A 17,702-nucleotide genomic window follows, 5' to 3' on the forward strand; every position below is an offset into this window, starting at 1 on the left:
GTGTGTGAGGGTCAGAGCTGGTGTGTGTATGTGAGGGTCAGAGCTGGTGTGTGTGTGAGGGTCAGAGCTGGTGTGTGTGAGGGTCAGAGCTGGTGTGTGTGTGTGAGAGTCAGAGCTGGTGTGTGTGTGTAAGGGTCAGAGCTGGTATGTGTTTGTGAGGGTCAGAGCTGGTGTGTGTGTGAGGGTCAGAGCTGGTGTGTGTGTGAGAGTCAGAGCTGGTGTGTGTGGGTCAGAGCTGGTGTGTGTGTGAGAGTCAGAGCTGGTGTGTGAGTCAGAGCTGGTGTGTGTATGTGAGGGTCAGAGCTGGTGTGTGTGTGAGGGTCAGAGCTGGTGTGTGTGTGTGAGGGTCAGAGCTGGTGTGTGTGTGAGAGTCAGAGCTGGTGTGTGTGAGGGTCAGAGCTGGTGTGTGTGAGAGTCAGAGCTGGTGTGTGTGTGAGGGTCAGAGCTGGTGTGTGAGTCAGAGCTGGTGTGTGTGTGAGGGTCAGAGCTGGTGTGTGTGTGAGGGTCAGAGCTGGTGTGTGTGTGAGGGTCAGAGCTGGTGTGTGTGAGAGTCAGAGCTGGTGTGTGTGTGAGGGTCAGAGCTGGTGTGTGTGTGAGAGTCAGAGCTGGTGTGTGAGGGTCAGAGCTGGTGTGTGTGTGAGAGTCAGAGCTGGTGTGTGAGTCAGAGCTGGTGTGTGTGAGGGTCAGAGCTGGTGTGTGTGAGAGTCAGAGCTGGTGTGTGTGTGAGGGTCAGAGCTGGTGTGTGAGTCAGAGCTGGTGTGTGTGTGAGAGTCAGAGCTGGTGTGTGTGTGAGGGTCAGAGCTGGTGTGTGTGAGGGTCAGAGCTGGTGTGTGAGGGTCAGAGCTGGTGTGTGTGTGAGGGTCAGAGCTGGTGTGTGTGTGAGAGTCAGAGCTGGTGTGAGTGTGAGGGTCAGAGCTGGTGTGTGTGAGGGTCAGAGCTGGTGTGTGAGAGTCAGAGCTGGTGTGTGTGTGAGGGTCAGAGCTGGTGTGTGTGTGAGAGTCAGAGCTGGTGTGAGTCAGAGCTGGTGTGTGTGTGAGAGTCAGAGCTGGTGTGTGTGTGACGGTCAGAGCTGGTGTGTGTGTGTGAGGGTCAGAGCTGGTGTGTGTGTGAGGGTCAGAGCTGGTGTGTGTGAGTGTCAGAGCTGGTGTGTGAGAGTCAGAGCTGGTGTGTGTGTGAGGGTCAGAGCTGGTGTGTGTGAGTGTCAGAGCTGGTGTGTGAGAGTCAGAGCTGGTGTGTGTGTGACGGTCAGAGCTGGTGTGTGTGTGAGTCAGAGCTGGTGTGTGTGTGTAAGGGTCAGAGCTGGTATGTGTTTGTGAGGGTCAGAGCTGGTGTGTGTGTGAGGGTCAGAGCTGGTGTGTGTGAGTGTCAGAGCTGGTGTGTGAGAGTCAGAGCTGGTGTGTGTGTGAGGGTCAGAGCTGGTGTGTGTGAGTGTCAGAGCTGGTGTGTGAGAGTCAGAGCTGGTGTGTGTGTGACGGTCAGAGCTGGTGTGTGTGTGAGTCAGAGCTGGTGTGTGTGTGTAAGGGTCAGAGCTGGTATGTGTTTGTGAGGGTCAGAGCTGGTGTGTGTGTGAGAGTCAGAGCTGGTGTGTGTGAGGGTCAGAGCTGGTGTGTGTGAGAGTCAGAGCTGGTGTGTGTGTGAGGGTCAGAGCTGGTGTGTGTGAGGGTCAGAGCTGGTGTGTGAGAGTCAGAGCTGGTGTGTGTGTGAGGGTCAGAGCTGGTGTGTGTGTGAGAGTCAGAGCTGGTGTGAGTCAGAGCTGGTGTGTGTGTGAGAGCTGGTGTGTGTGTAAGAGTCAGAGCTGGTGTGTGTGAGAGTCAGAGCTGGTGTGTGTGTGAGGGTCAGAGCTGGTGTGTGTGTGAGGGTCAGAGCTGGTGTGTGTGTGAGGGTCAGAGCTGGTGTGTGTGAGAGTCAGAGCTGGTGTGTGTGTGAGGGTCAGAGCTGGTGTGTGTGTGAGAGTCAGAGCTGGTGTGTGAGGGTCAGAGCTGGTGTGTGTGTGAGAGTCAGAGCTGGTGTGTGAGTCAGAGCTGGTGTGTGTGAGGGTCAGAGCTGGTGTGTGTGAGAGTCAGAGCTGGTGTGTCTGTGAGGGTCAGAGCTGGTGTGTGAGTCAGAGCTGGTGTGTGTGTAAGAGTCAGAGCTGGTGTGTGTGTGAGAGTCAGAGCTGGTGTGTGTGTGAGGGTCAGAGCTGGTGTGTGTGAGGGTCAGAGCTGGTGTGTGAGGGTCAGAGCTGGTGTGTGTGTGAGGGTCAGAGCTGGTGTGTGTGTGAGAGTCAGAGCTGGTGTGAGTGTGAGGGTCAGAGCTGGTGTGTGTGTGAGGGTCAGAGCTGGTGTGTGAGAGTCAGAGCTGGTGTGTGTGTGAGGGTCAGAGCTGGTGTGTGTGTGAGAGTCAGAGCTGGTGTGAGTCAGAGCTGGTGTGTGAGAGTCAGAGCTGGTGTGTGTGTGAGGGTCAGAGCTGGTGTGTGTGTGAGAGTCAGAGCTGGTGTGTGTGTGAGGGTCAGAGCTGGTGTGAGTGTGAGGGTCAGAGCTGGTGTGTGTGTGAGAGTCAGAGCTGGTGTGTGTGTGAGAGTCAGAGCTGGTGTGTGTGTGACGGTCAGAGCTGGTGTGTGTGTGAGGGTCAGAGCTGGTGTGTGTGTGAGGGTCAGAGCTGGTGTGTGTGAGTGTCAGAGCTGGTGTGTGTGTGACGGTCAGAGCTGGTGTGTGTGAGAGTCAGAGCTGGTGTGTGTGTGAGGGTCAGAGCTGGTGTGTGTGAGGGGTGTGTGTACAGCAGGCCGCCCGGCCCGGCCGCTCTTTGAAATGTGATCTGTGAAGCGGCTCCATTCGGCTCTTTGATTTTTTTCAAGTGAATCAAAACAAAACAAGAGGTTTTGGCCTTTGAACCATTTCTTTAAGTAAACACTCGCTTCCCAGAGACACCTGACTGAACCTGTCGTCACCCCACAGGACATACGAGTGGGACTGGAATCCCTGCCCACAGTCACACACTCTAAACACTCTAAACACTCTAACACACGTGTGTTTCATCTTCTTGGCCATGATGACTCTAAACTCTAATCCCTCAGATGAAGTTAGTTCAGAACTACAGAAGGACTAGAATTACCAGAGGTGTGTGAAGTGTGCTTACCCTGTGATGCAGTGAAATACTGACAGCAGCTCCACCTTAAACCATCATCCTGTATCAGCTCCACCTTAAACCATCATCCTGTATTAGCTCCACCTTAAATCATCATCCTGTATCAGCTCCACCTTAAACCATCATCCTGTATCAGCTCCACCTTAAACCATCATCCTGTATCAGCTCCACCTTAAATCATTATCCCGTATCAGCTCCACCTTAAACCATCATCCTGTATCAGCTCCACCTTAAACCATCATCCTGTATCAGCTCCACCTTAAATCATTATCCTGTATCAGCTCCACCTTAAACCATCATTCTGTATCAGCTCCACCTTAAATCATTATCCTGTATCGGCTCCACCTTAAATCATCATCCTGTATTAGCTCCACCTTAAACCATCATCCTGTATCGGCTCCACCATAAACCATCATCCTGTATCAGCTCCACCTTAAACCATCATCCTGTATCGGCTCCACCTTAAATCATCATTCTGTATCAGCTCCACCTTAAATCAGCAGCTTCAGGATCATGCTGATGCTTAAATCAGCAGCTTCAGGATCATGCTGATGCTCCACTGACTGGAACAGGGAGAAGGGTGTCTCCGTCATTCCCACTCCGGGCCGGAGCGCTGCTGCTGCTACTGCACTATGGAGGTTTGGTGGTGGAGCTGCAGGAGGAGAACCTCTCTCCAGAACTGCTGTGTAACGCTGCAGAACCCAGGTCATTCTTCTGAAATCAGGGTATTTAAAGAGTTCAAGCAACTGTCTCTACTGTCCAGAGAAGCTCATCCCACCTCATCCCCAGCTCCCCACCTCATCCCAAAAGTACTGGATGGAGCTCCACCACCATCATTCCAGAGAACACAGTTCTTCCACTGCTCCACAGCTCCTCAATGCTGGGGGGCTTTATACCCCTCTAGCCCACACCTGGCATTATTAGGCAGCATGGAGCCAATAGGGTCATGATGTTGATCTGCTCCAGAGAGTCCTATTCTATTGGCAGTACTTCTTCTCTACAGGAACTAGACAAGCTGTGTGTGTGCATTTGCACATCTGTGTCAGCAATGGGTGCAACTTAAAGTAGCTGAATGTGTTTATTAGAAGGGGTGTCCACAAACATCTGGACCCATGGTATATTTAACATGGTTCAGGGTTTGACCACATGAAACTGAAACCATGGCTCCAGTCCTTCATCTGAGCGGGCTCCTAAAATAGCTGAGTGTAATAACCCGCTCTTCCCCGTCGCTGATAAGAGCCGTCAGGTCAGAGATGATCTCCTCTGATTCCTTCATCACTGCCATCTTCATCCCGGCTGCTTTGCATCGCTCTTCATTTGCGTTCAGAGCTGATAGAGACAGTTTTCCAGTGACGAGCGCGGTCAGCAGCTGGCAGAGACTCAGACACTCAGCCAACTCCTGTACTGCCCCCTCACTCACTCTGAATCAGCTGTTCCTGATGTGACAGACAGGGGGCGCTGAATGTGTCCACAGCCCACACTGCATTCCTTCCACATCACTCCTTATACTGGGATTCCTAATGGAGGGAATACTGCACATTCCTCATAAGGAGGACCTCTGGGCCCGTTCTCTGTAAGGGGAACATCAGGGTGTGTTACTGGGGTAATTCAGGGTGCAGTTCTTAATAAGGAAGGATGCGCTCTGCTTGACCAGGGGATGATCTATTAAAGGAACACTGGGAAGTGTCTCTTATAGAGGGAAATATCGGGGTCATTTATTTACTGAAGGATATCAGAGTGTTCGGTTTTGAGGGAGATGAGGGTCAGTTGTTCAGTAGGGAATTCTGGGCTGTGTCTCTCTTTTAAGAACAGTCGGGATCAGTTCCTTTATGGAATATTAAGACGGTTCTTCACTTCAGTGGAATACAGGGGGGTGATACTCACTAAGGTACACAGGTTTATTTTATTATTGGTGTTTCTGCCTCACTAAGCGAATACCAGACTCACCAGTAAAGACCGCTGGAGTGTGTTCCTCATGTGGGGAAACTGGGATACATTTTTAAGAGGGATTAGGAGAGCTCCTGAATAAAGCAGCAGCTCATATTACGCAAATGATGATCCTGATGGATGTCTAAATGTCTTCTGTAGTTCTTCACTGGAGCTGCCAGGCTAGTGTAGCTCTTTAGCACTGCGGCCTGGCCCGACTCTGTACTTCAGTTCAGACATCAAACCTTCAGTAACGAACATCTGAGGGACATAACTGAACTTTTGGGATGTGTTTGCTCCACAGACCTGCTGCCGCTGGACCTGCTGAGGCGGGTCGTCCCAGCAGGGGGTGTGTTTCAGAACCGGGTGCGATTGGTGCAGTCTCAGGGCTCGAGGGGGGTGAGGTTTTCTGGACCTCCACAGTCCCTCAGCTTCCCTGCAGCTCCACTGTTCACCAACTGCAACTACTTCCCTGCTGAGTTCTCCATCGTGGTCACTCTGAAGATCCCTCAGCTCCCCCCCAACGTGAGCCATTCCCAGAAACTAGCAATACGTGCTAGTGTTACTATGTAGAGACGTGCACTACTGCACTAATGTGATAATGTAGTAATGTAGTAATGTGTATTAGCTCACTAATGTGTGCTAATGTGCTAATATAGCAATATGCATTAGCGCACTGCAGTCTGATAATGTTTGGATGATGTTTGGTAATAATAGCCGTCTGATCATTTGAGCTAATGCGTTAATGCGTGACAGTACATGCTAGGTAAACGGATGTGCTAATATGCTAAGGCATACTTCAGTGCTAATAGTAATGCGTTAACATGCTAATTGGACACAACATGCGCATATGTGCTAATGTACTGTAGTAATGTGCACTAACACGTGTTGCTATGGTAACATTTGTGTGTGTTGTGTGCTCTACAGAAGGATGAGTATATCTTCACCCTGCTGGACGGCGGTTCGGACCGGTTGCTGCTAGGTTTGCGACTCGCCCTCGATAAACTCCACTTCCTGCTGCAGGTCCGTGGCGTGACCCGGCGGGTGACCTTTAGGGCCGTAGGGCTGGCGGATGGCCGCTGGCACACGCTGGTGCTGGCCGTCACCGGACACTACGCCATCCTCACGGTGGACTGTGGCGTCCCCCTGGAACTGTGAGTTACTGACTCCTGCTGGACTGGAGTGCTTTGCAGTGATTGGATGAGAGTAGGGTAATGTAGCTAACAAAGGTTTAGCTTCTAAACAACGTCCAGGTCAAAGTTTGTGATTTTGACGTCCTGGACCTGAATTTTCCATTTCTACTCTTATTTATAGATAGCAGTGTCAGAAACCCCATAATCACGTCTATTAGAGATGAACTGAACACCTCCACATAGTTTGAGGCGAGTGTGTGATGATTTAGGACTGCAGTTAGCCCCATGCTAATTGGTGTACATAAGCTTCCATTGCTTGTTAGCTACATTAGCCTCGTAGTCTCAGTGTAAAACTACATGTACAGTAAGGGGGGGTATGACCGTCTAGACACTAGACTGTAGACTGTGTTTTATTTTTCCAGGCAGATGCAGAGGCCGTTCCCTGAGGACTTGAGCACTGAAGGCTCCGTCTTCTTCATAGGCAGCCGGAGGAGATGGAATGGGCTGTTCTCGGTAAGATCAGTGGGGCTGTTGTATACACACACTTACTGTAAATAAGGGTCTGAAATAACTATTTGTAGAAGCAGAATGTGAGATTTCTGCACGGAAATACGACTGAATTACATCAAAATATTCATTACAAAACTGTGACTCCTTACAGACGCCAGCTTCTGTAAACACTGAAGGTCAGGACAGGTCAGCGTAGGTTTTCTACAGCGGGCTTTTAAAAGTTTGACCGGTGTAACACGTCAACCTGTGTATTTGTGACATTATGAGTCTGAAGTTATTAGAGCTCCATACTGGATATTAATGTTATTAGAGACTTCATACTGGATATTAATGTTATTAGAACTTCATACTGTATATTAATGTTATTAGAGACTTCATACTGGATATTAATGATATTAGAGTTTCATACTGAATATTAATGTTATTAGAGCTTCATACTGGATATTAATGATATTAGAGCTTCATACTGGATATTAATGATATTAGAGCTTCATACTGGATATTAATGTTATTAGAACTTCATACTGGATAATAATGTTATTAGAACTTCATACTGGATATTAATGTTATTAGAGCTTCATACTGGATATTAATGTTATTAGAGCTTCATACTGGATATTAATGTTATTAGAGCTTCATACTGGATATTAATGTTATTAGAACTTCATACTGGATATTAATGTTATTAGAACTTCAGACTGGATATTAATGTTATTAGAGCTCCATACTGGATATTAATGATATTAGAACTTCATACTGGATATTAATGTTATTAGAGCTTCATACTGGATATTAATGTTATTAGAACTTCATACTGGATATTAATGTTATTAGAGCTTCATACTGGATATTAATGTTATTAGAACTTCATACTGGATATTAATGTTATTAGAACTTCAGACTGGATATTAATGTTATTAGAACTTCAGACTGGATATTAATGATATTAGAGCTTCATACTGGATATTAATGTTATTAGAACTTCATACTGTATATTAATGTTATTAGAGACTTCATACTGGATATTAATGATATTAGAGTTTCATACTGGATATTAATGTTATTAGAGCTTCATACTGGATATTAATGATATTAGAGCTTCATACTGGATATTAATGTTATTAGAACTTCATACTGGATAATAATGTTATTAGAACTTCATACTGGATATTAATGTTATTAGAGCTTCATACTGGATATTAATGTTATTAGAGCTTCATACTGGATATTAATGTTATTAGAACTTCAGACTGGATATTAATGTTATTAGAGCTCCATACTGGATATTAATGATATTAGAACTTCATACTGGATATTAATGTTATTAGAGCTTCATACTGAATATTAATGTTATTAGAACTTCATACTGGATATTAATGTTATTAGAACTTCAGACTGGATATTAATGTTATTAGAGCTTCATACTGGATATTAATGTTATTAGAACTTCATACTGGATATTAATGTTATTAGAACTTCAGACTGGATATTAATGTTATTAGAGCTTCATACTGGATATTAATGTTATTAGAACTTCAGACTGGATATTAATGTTATTAGAGCTCCATACTGGATATTAATGATATTAGAACTTCATACTGGATATTAATGTTATTAGAACTTCATACTGGATATTAATGTTATTAGAACTTCAGACTGGATATTAATGTTATTAGAGCTTCATACTGGATATTAATGTTATTAGAACTTCATACTGGATATTAATGTTATTAGAGCTTCATACTGGATATTAATGTTATTAGAACTTCATACTGGATATTAATGTTATTAGAGCTTCATTCTGGATATTAATGATATTAGAGCTTCATTCTGGATATTAATGATATTAGAGCTTCATACTGGATATTAATGATATTAGAGCTTCATACTGGAAATTAATGTTATTTGTAAATAACAATTCTCAATTTATAAAACTCTCTCTCTCTCTCTCTCTCTCTCTCTCTCTCTGTAGGGTCTGATAAGACAGCTGGTTCTGTTGCCAGGTTCTGATGCATCCTCTCGGGTTTGTCCTTCCTCCCAGCCCCGACTGTCCATCCTCTCTGTCCCTGAGGTTCTGTTACACCTGCCAGTCAAGCCCCCAGCCAATGAGCTTCCACTTTACCCCTATGGTGAGAACAGGAAAGAGTGTAATGAGCTGTGATGAAGACGGGCTGATCTGGTCACTACTGCTAAATATAAAAACTCTTTAATGATGTAATAAAATAACTGATTAATCTAGTTGAATACCTCATGATGGAGGAACTGATGGAACTGGTCCAAATGACTGCAGCAATACTTCTACTTCCATACAGTTTCTCTGGACTGTTTACACCCCTGAAGATTCTAGACAGTCAGAGGTGTGTTTTCTGAGGCCTGTGTGTGTGTGTGTGTGTGTGTGCTTGTGTGTGTGTGTGTGTGTGTGTGTGTGTGTGTGTGTGTGTGTGTGTGTGTGTGTGTTTGTGTGTGTGTGTGTGTGTGTGAGTGTGTGTGTGTGTGTGTGTGTGTGTGCTTGTGTGTGTGTGTGTGTGTGTGTGTGTGTGTGTGTTTGTGTGTGTGTGTGTGTGTGTGTGAGTGTGTGTGTGTGTGTGTGTGTTAGTGGGCAGTGTCAGGCTGTGGTTGTATAGGGAACTGAGTAACTATATAACTGTATGCTGGGAGAGATCCACCGCTCTGACTGACACCCCTGTGCTTTGAGAGTGTGTGTAGAGAGATGCTGGAGTGGGAAGTCAGGTTTGGGTCTTGGGTAAGTGTGTGTATGTATGTTTGTTTTCCTTACACAGTGGGGCTACAGCATATTTGCACATTTACAAAGTGGGGACTAAAAACATTGTGGGGACCTCAATAGGGGTAATCATCCAACATCATCAACAATGCTCTCTGAATGCAGTCAGATCCTCACAGAATAAGCAAGTGTCCGAATACTTTTGTCCATATTCCTTTGGCTGAAATAACCTTAATTAGACATTACAAATAACCATATATTAATCTCTGAGGGGTTTTCCCACTCCTCCATGCAGAAATCTTTCATGTTGGTCAGTTGTTGTAACTGATGTAGCGGACAGTGGAACAGCTGATTTCTAATGAAGATCAAATGTCCAGATGTTCAAGACATTCAAAAAGACAAAGGATTTCCTACAGTTGAACACTATACTCACTATACTCACTCTATACCCCTTCACCAGCACCTTTACTCTTTATTATTGAGACTTCTCTCTGTCTGTAGAAGCTGAGGTTCGGGTCAGTCCAGCGGCTCCTCTTTGTGGGGTCAGTGAGACGGGTCAGCTTTGGTTCAGCACAGAGAAGAGAGGCCTGTTCCTGTGTGACGGAAGCATGTGGATCACCATGCTGCAGGGTACACACACACACACACACACACACACACACACACACACACACTCGTTCACTGATGGTTAGAGATGGAAAACTCCTCCCCAGGACCTTGAGCTAAGCTTGGCTGACTGGACCTGAATTCCCATCTTTTCTAACTGGAGATTGACAGCCCACTGTCTCACACCACCTCTCTCTCTGAGGCTAATGATGTTGTTCTTCACAGAGACAGAGAAGCTGGACTACGTGGAAGAGCACCAGGATCTCCTCACCATCTCAGAGACGTTCGACATTGAAGTTTTCAGCATCCCGTCTGTGGGTCTCTTCATGGCCACTGCGAACCGTGACCTGGGCTCAACTATATACCAGTGGATGAACGGCAGGTTTGAGCGATACCAGAACATCAGCACCCACGACGCTCAGGCATGGAAGTTCTTCACAGTGGGCAGAGAGGTTAGTGCCATCGTTCCCCACCTTTTTAAAGTTTCTTCTGTAATAACATGGGAGTACGAGTACACACAGTCCTGTCAGAACATCATGACCACCTACCTAATAATTATAATAACCTAATAATGGGAATAACAACCCTTGGCTGGGATGACCCCTGCGAGACGTTGTGGCGTGGGCAATATTAGAGTGATGGAGGGTGTTCATTATAGAGGTCAGCTGCTCCACAGTGAAGGTGATTGCTCTGTATTACTCTCCACCGGAGTCGTTGTTCCCCTCTGGCATCAGCAACTCATAGGACACCACTGTTATGTCCATTCTCGGTACACCTTCACTACGGCAGCTCTAGAACATCCCATAAAGTTACCGGTTTGCAAGCTTCTACTACCCTTCACCCACTGTCACAGTCATATAAGAATATTATGACCACCGCTGGTTTGGGATTAATTCTGCCCGGGACGTCACAGATGCCACGTTACAGGAATTGCTGTATGTGTAAAGACGCGAGAGCACCGGTCAGTTGTAGCAGAGTGCAGAACCAGGATGTGATCTGACTGATGCCCAAAAGGACATGACAATAGGGTACCGGACGAAGGGTCGTAGCATCTCAGAAACTGCTAACTTCATGGGAGCTGCTGTAGTAAAGGTGTATCGAGAATGGACTTGGACTCGCAGCTAACCTCTATAATGAACCCTCTCCATCACCCTAATGCAGTCAATGAGAGAGAAAATGAATGAGTTTACACTCAGGAAAAAACACAGTGCATCCAACAAGAACCGAAGCCTCGTCCATCGTTTATACAGCAGTACCATCACGGTAGCTCACAGAAAGCTCAGGCAGTGTTGTGGGGCTGCTACTGAAGCATTATTTTCTGGCGTTGGAAAAGAGTAAATCTCCATTAGTGGAGGTGTGTAAGCAGCAGGCTGTGACTGTGTGCAGGTCTGCTGTGTTGTAGGAGAAGCGTGCGGCTGGTGGAGTTGGGAAATCCTCATTTGATGTGGTTTTTATTCAGCAGAGCAGAGAGACACTTTTAATGCCATAAATCAAACGTGAAAAATCACAGAAATTAATTTTGTCTGATGTTAAATTGAAGCTTCCCCTCGTGCCCATAATTACAGCCAACAGGTCTCCAGCTGTTCAGCCTGCAGCTCCTTCATCTCCCTCGCGCTGTAAACACTGTACTGATTTATATTACAGCTGCACTCAGAGGCAGTTAAACCTTAATGTCTCAGAGACGTACAATTACAGCAGAAAGGCAGAGTGAAACTTAAGGTGGACTTTAAGCATTAACACACCTCACTAATCCCTAAACATCCTTCCTCTGTGTAACACAGCTTTGAACCAAGATCTGAGGAGAGCGCTCTGCAAATTACTGAGCACACAAATTCATTACACTCGCAAACTCTCGCCTGTAACAGCCTCTCAGATGTGCTTCATGTTTCAGTAAAACTCACCTGTGTTCACAGACGGTTCATAACAGGCCCATCCTCAACCCCTCATAACCCAGTCTATATATCCCTAAACGCTCTGCTTATATATCCACATTGCTCAGTGTTTACTGAGAATATCTCTGTATGCAAATGATTTAGCATCCAGACTGAATTCTTCATAATGCCCTGTAAATATTCCAGTGTCTACTATTAAACCAGTCTGTAGTTCTGTAGATATGTAAATGAGGACCTGAAGTGTGTATTTATAACCTAGTTTACACTGTTAGCAGTGTGTAACTGTGTGTGTGTAACTGTGTGTGTGTGTGTTTTAGAGCTTCCTGGTGGTTGCGAACTCGGGGGGTAACAGTGTTGAGGAGGTGTCAGTGATCTATAAGTGGAGTGAACGGACACTGCGGTTCGTGGCGTATCAGAAACTGAACACACACAGTGCTCGTGACTGGGAGGCGTTCCACATCCAGGGCGAGGCTTTCCTCGCTGTGGCCAATCACAGACAAGGTGAGGCTCACCTGCACAGGTTACACACTGTATACATCACAAAACAGAGGGTGGTATGTGGTCTCTGTATAAAACACACAGTTTACACTTGTTCATTTCACAGACTCTTACCCAAATGAACAGACCTATAGTTTGAGTAAACAGGAGAAAGAGCCAACCTGACACAAACTGCTGAGATCTGCAAGTCTAAAGATAGTCTAAACCACAAGAGCCTGGCCATAGTTCAAAAGAACCAAATTCCTTGTGTGTGTTAGCATAGTTGGCCAGTAAATCTGATTCTGATTCAGATTAGCTGTATAAACACTGTATAGACACTGTATAGACACTAAATAAATGTCATTATTAAAATGTGAACAGTGGTTACACACAAATGAAATGTGTTGTTGACACAATTCTTGTCAAAAGAAGCAAAACTAAAGACAGAAATGATGAACATATAATATACTTTAGTGTGCAACCATTTCAAACCACACATTAGAATCACAAACCAGGATTTTGTATATGGCGTACCTCAAGGTTCCATTGTGGGCCCCTTTTTGTTTCCTCTATACATGCTTCCATACGGAGTGTTCTGCATGACTTTGCTGTTTGAGTGCTGTAGTGTGACTTATACCAAAAGTCCCTCTATGACACATTTGCAGGAGAAATGAACCACAACATTGAGAGTGTGATCTACAAGTGGAACACAAACACCAAGAGGTTTGAGGTGAATCAAACCATCGCCACGTCTGGAGCTTACGACTGGGAATTCTTTACCATCGGCCCCTACCACTTCCTGGTGGTGGCCAACACCTTTAATGGAAAGTCCACGGTCATCAACTCTACCATCTACATCTGGCTGGGAGGAATGTTCCGGATTTTTCAGGACATCATGGTAACTGATCTTATTGACTCATAAAATACACAGTCACAGAACCTGACACTCAGAAACATCAGTCTGTCAATCATTTCAGAGGTAATTAGTAATAAAAGGAAGGAATAAGCCGACTGGATTTGAACACATTAATAAACGCAGAACACCAGCAAAGCTTTAAAGGAAGGTGAAAATCTTTGTGCTGCACCTGTTGCTGACACAGATGTGCAAATGAGTAGAGAAGTACTGCCAATAGAATAGGACTCTCTGGAGCAGATCAACATCATGACCCTATTGGCTCCATGCTGCCTAATGCCAGGCGTGGGCTAGAGGGGTATAAAGCCCCCCAGCATTGAGGAGCTGTGGAGCAGTGGAGTAACTGTGTTCTCTGGAATGATGGTGGAGGAGCTCCATCCAGTACTTTTGGATGGGATGAGTTGGGGAGTTGGGGATGATGACATCCTGACCTCACTAACGCTCTTGTTGCTAAATGCAATCAAATCCTCACAGCAATGCCCCTCCTTCAAAATCTAGCAGAAAGTCTTCTTCTCTGGACAGTAGAGACAGTTACTCCAACAGAAGCAGGATCAGCTCTTTAATAGCCTTGATTTCAGAAGAAACTGTAAATGAGCAGGTGTCCCAATCACAATTTTGTCCCTATAGTGTATATTATAATATAAATCACAGAGGATGTCACGCATGTGTCAGATGATGGCATGTTAACCTAAAGACCTTGCAGGTGTGTGAGCTGTGTTTTAGAGGGGCTTTCCAAGGCTTCTGCTCCTTCAGCTTCAAGGCAGAGTTGATTGGTTCCTCTGAGTTCCTCTGAGTTCTAGCTTGCTGGGTTGAGTGAAAATAACTGAATGTTCTGTCTGACTTTGCAGACCACTGGAGCGATAGACTGGGAGATGTTCCAGATCGGTAACAGGTTCTTTCTGGCTGTAGCTAACAGTCAGAGACTTGACAGCACCGGCTCAATTCAGTACAACATCAACTCCACCATCTATGAGCTCAACATGACCTCGCAGACCTTCGTTAAGTTCCAGGACATCACGACCAGCAGGTACGCTAACTCTACACGGTTCCTCCACTTTTGGTTCTCTGAAAACGTTTAGTGTTTAAAGAACCATGTTTGTAAGTGAGTTGTGAGCAGGAGGAATGTTGTAATGTTTGAAGAACCTTCACACCCGTTCAGTCCATCCGGGAGGCGGCTGCAGAGTTAGCCCTGCGTTTAAAGGTTCCTCTCTCTCCGGGCAGCATTTTAGTCAAAAAGGAACTCAGCGCAACACAATCGGGACACGCCTCTCTGGGTTCAGCTCTCCAGCCCTTAGAGGATGGAAAACAGGAATCACTTAAACCTGATACATTCTGTACTGGAGTTCAGTCAGCACCACAGCCACAAACACAAGACTTTACAGTTCTGCCAGGGTTTCTGTAGTATCCAGGGTTTCTGTGATATCCAGGGTTTCTGTGATATCCAGGTGGTATAACAGTATGGGTTTATTTACCGCTGCAGAACCCCCTGACTGAACATGGGCTTTCTGTCTGTATTTACAAACATTCTGTGGTTCGTTTTGAGGTGGTGCACTTTAATCCGGACCAATAACAGCAATGTGTGTTTAATTGAATGCAGTGTATTAAAATACCTTCATGGATTTTATGTGTATCATGCAGCCCTACTCACCAGAGACCACCACACTCGTCTTTATACTTGAGTGTGTGTGTGTGTGTGTGTGTGTATGTGTGTGTGTGTGTGTGTGTGTGTGTGTGTTTGTGTGTGTGTGTGTGTGTGTGTGTGTGTGTGTTAACAGTGTATGTTCATGTCTTCCATTGCAGTGCTCTGGACTGGGAGTTTTTCACTGTGGGGGATGATAAGTTCTTGGTGGTGGCGAACTCATACGATGGAAACTCCTACTCCCTAAACAGCGTTATATACAGGTGTGTTATATACAGGTGTGTTATATACAGGTGTGTTGCATGTAGATGTGTTATATACAGGTGTGTTATATACAGGTGTGTTGCATGTAGATGTGTTATATACAGGTGTGTTATATATAAGTGTGCTACATACAGGTGTGTTATATACAGGTGTGCTACATACAGGTGTGTTATACACAGGTGTGTTATATACAGGTGTGCTACATGTATATAACACACCTGGAGATTGAGGTCCTTTGGAGTGCAGGGAGCGCTCCTGAGGACGTTCTTCGACACAGTGGTGGCATCTGCCATCTTTTATGGAGTGGTCTGCTGGGGCAGTAGCATCTCGACGGCAGATAAGAAGAGACTGGACAAACTCATAAAGAGGGCCGGCTCTGTCCTGGGGTGCTTCATAGACCCAGTGCAGGTGGTGGGAGACAGGAGGATGACAGCCAAGCTGGCATCCATGCTGGAGAACAGCTTCCACCCCATGCATGAGACTCTGGCAGCACTGGGCAGCTCCTTTAGTGACCGGCTGCTTCACCCCAAGTGTGTGAAGGAGGGGTATCGCAGGTCCTTCCTTCCTGCTGCCGTCAGACTACACAACCAGCACTGCTCCCAGCGGACCACATACACACACACTTAACCACATACACACACTTAACTACACACACATGTTCATGTTCAGGGAATACTATGTGCAATATCCCACCCCCATGTGCAATTAAGAGTCTTTTACTGTAAATAATATTGTTTATTGCTTTTTTTAATTCTTATCTATATTGTGTGTATATAGTGTAAATTATTTATTTATCTAAATTTTTGTAACTGAGTGTCCTGCTATCCCTTTCTGCTGTTACACTGTGAATTTCCCCACTGCGGGACTAATAAAGGACTATCTTATCTTATCTTATCTTATCTTATGTAGATGTGTTATATACAGGTGTGTTATATACAGGTGTGCTATATACAGGTGTGTTACATACAGGTGTGTTATATACAGGTGTGTTATATATAAGTGTGTCACACACAGGTGTGTTATATATAAGTGTGCTACATACAGGTGTGTTACATGTAGATGTGTTATATACAGGTGTGCTATATACAGGTGTGTTGCATGTAGATGTGTTATATACAGGTGTGTTATATACAGGTGTGCTACATGTAGATGTGTTATATACAGGTGTGTTATATACAGGTGTGTTGCATGTAGATGTGTTATACACAGGTGTGTTATATACAGGTGTGCTATATACAGGTGTGTTACATACAGGTGTGTTATATATAAGTGTGTTACATACAGGTGTGTTATATATAAGTGTGCTACATACAGGTGTGTTATATACAGGTGTGTTGCATGTAGATGTGTTATATACAGGTGTGTTACATGTAGATGTGTTATATACAGGTGTGTTATATACAGGTGTGCTATATACAGGTGTGTTACATACAGGTGTGTTACATACAGGTGTGTTATATACAGGTGTGTTATATATAAGTGTGTTACACACAGGTGTGTTATATACAGGTGTGTTACATACAGGTGCGTTATATACAGGTGTGTTACATACAGGTGTGTTATATATAAGTGCGTTACATACAGGTGTGTTATATACAGGTGTGCTATATACAGGTATGTTATATACAGGTGTGTTATATACAGGTGTGTTATATATAAGTGCGTTACATACAGGTGTGTTATATACAGGTGTGCTATACAGGTATGTTATATACAGGTGTGTTATATACAGGTGTGCTATATACAGGTATGTTATATAAAGGTGTGTTATATACAGGTGTGTTACATGTAGATGTGTTATATACAGGTGTGTTACATACAGGTGTGTTATATACAGGTGAGACTGGTGTGTTACATACAGGTGTGTTATATGCAGGTGAGACTGGTGAGTTACATATAGGTGTGATATATACAGGTGTGCTAAATACAGGTGTGTTAAATAAAATGAACATTCCTTTAAGTGATTAGTTCAAGTCAAGTCAAGTGGGGTTTTATTGTCATTTCAACTACATACAGAGTACACAGTGAAACCAAACAACGCTCCTCCAGGACCATGGTGCAACATAGACAGTTTGGTATGTGAGTATAGACTAATTTGGTATGTGTGTGTGTGTGTGTGTGTGTGTGTGTGCAGGTGGCAGGGCTATGAGAGATTCGTCCCTGTTCACACTCTGAGCACTAACGGCTGCAGAGACTGGGAGTTCTTCACTTCCTCAGACGGATCCTACCTCATCTCCTCCAGCGCCCGGCAGGCCCTGTCCAAAATCCTCAAACTCAAAACCCACCATCAGCACTGAGACCGGACACAGCAACGTCCAATTTCCACCAACACCAGACACAGCAACGTCCAATTACCACCTAAACACTGAGATCGGACACAGCAACGTCCAATTTCCACCAACACCAGACACAGCAACGTCCAATTACCACCTAAACACTGAGATCGGACACAGCAACGTCCAATTACCACCTAAACACTGAGATCGGACACAGCAAC

General features: G+C 45.1%; 1 protein-coding gene across 1 annotated transcript; it reads left to right on the forward strand.

The window, feature by feature from the left end:
• The first annotated feature begins 4,376 nt into the window (after positions 1-4,376).
• Positions 4,377-17,502, forward strand: tspearb (thrombospondin-type laminin G domain and EAR repeats b). Its single transcript, XM_072686073.1, has 12 exons — positions 4,377-4,524; positions 5,354-5,574; positions 5,977-6,203; positions 6,605-6,695; positions 8,734-8,821; positions 9,916-10,044; positions 10,246-10,472; positions 12,230-12,413; positions 13,055-13,287; positions 14,151-14,329; positions 15,103-15,204; positions 17,340-17,502. The coding sequence occupies exons 1-12, from the start codon at positions 4,377-4,379 to the stop codon at positions 17,500-17,502; spliced, it is 1,992 nt and encodes a 663-aa protein (XP_072542174.1).
• The last annotated feature ends 200 nt before the right edge of the window (positions 17,503-17,702 follow it).

The sequence above is a fragment of the Salminus brasiliensis genome, chromosome 8 (assembly GCF_030463535.1).
Source record: "Salminus brasiliensis chromosome 8, fSalBra1.hap2, whole genome shotgun sequence".
NCBI lineage: Eukaryota > Metazoa > Chordata > Actinopteri > Characiformes > Bryconidae > Salminus > Salminus brasiliensis.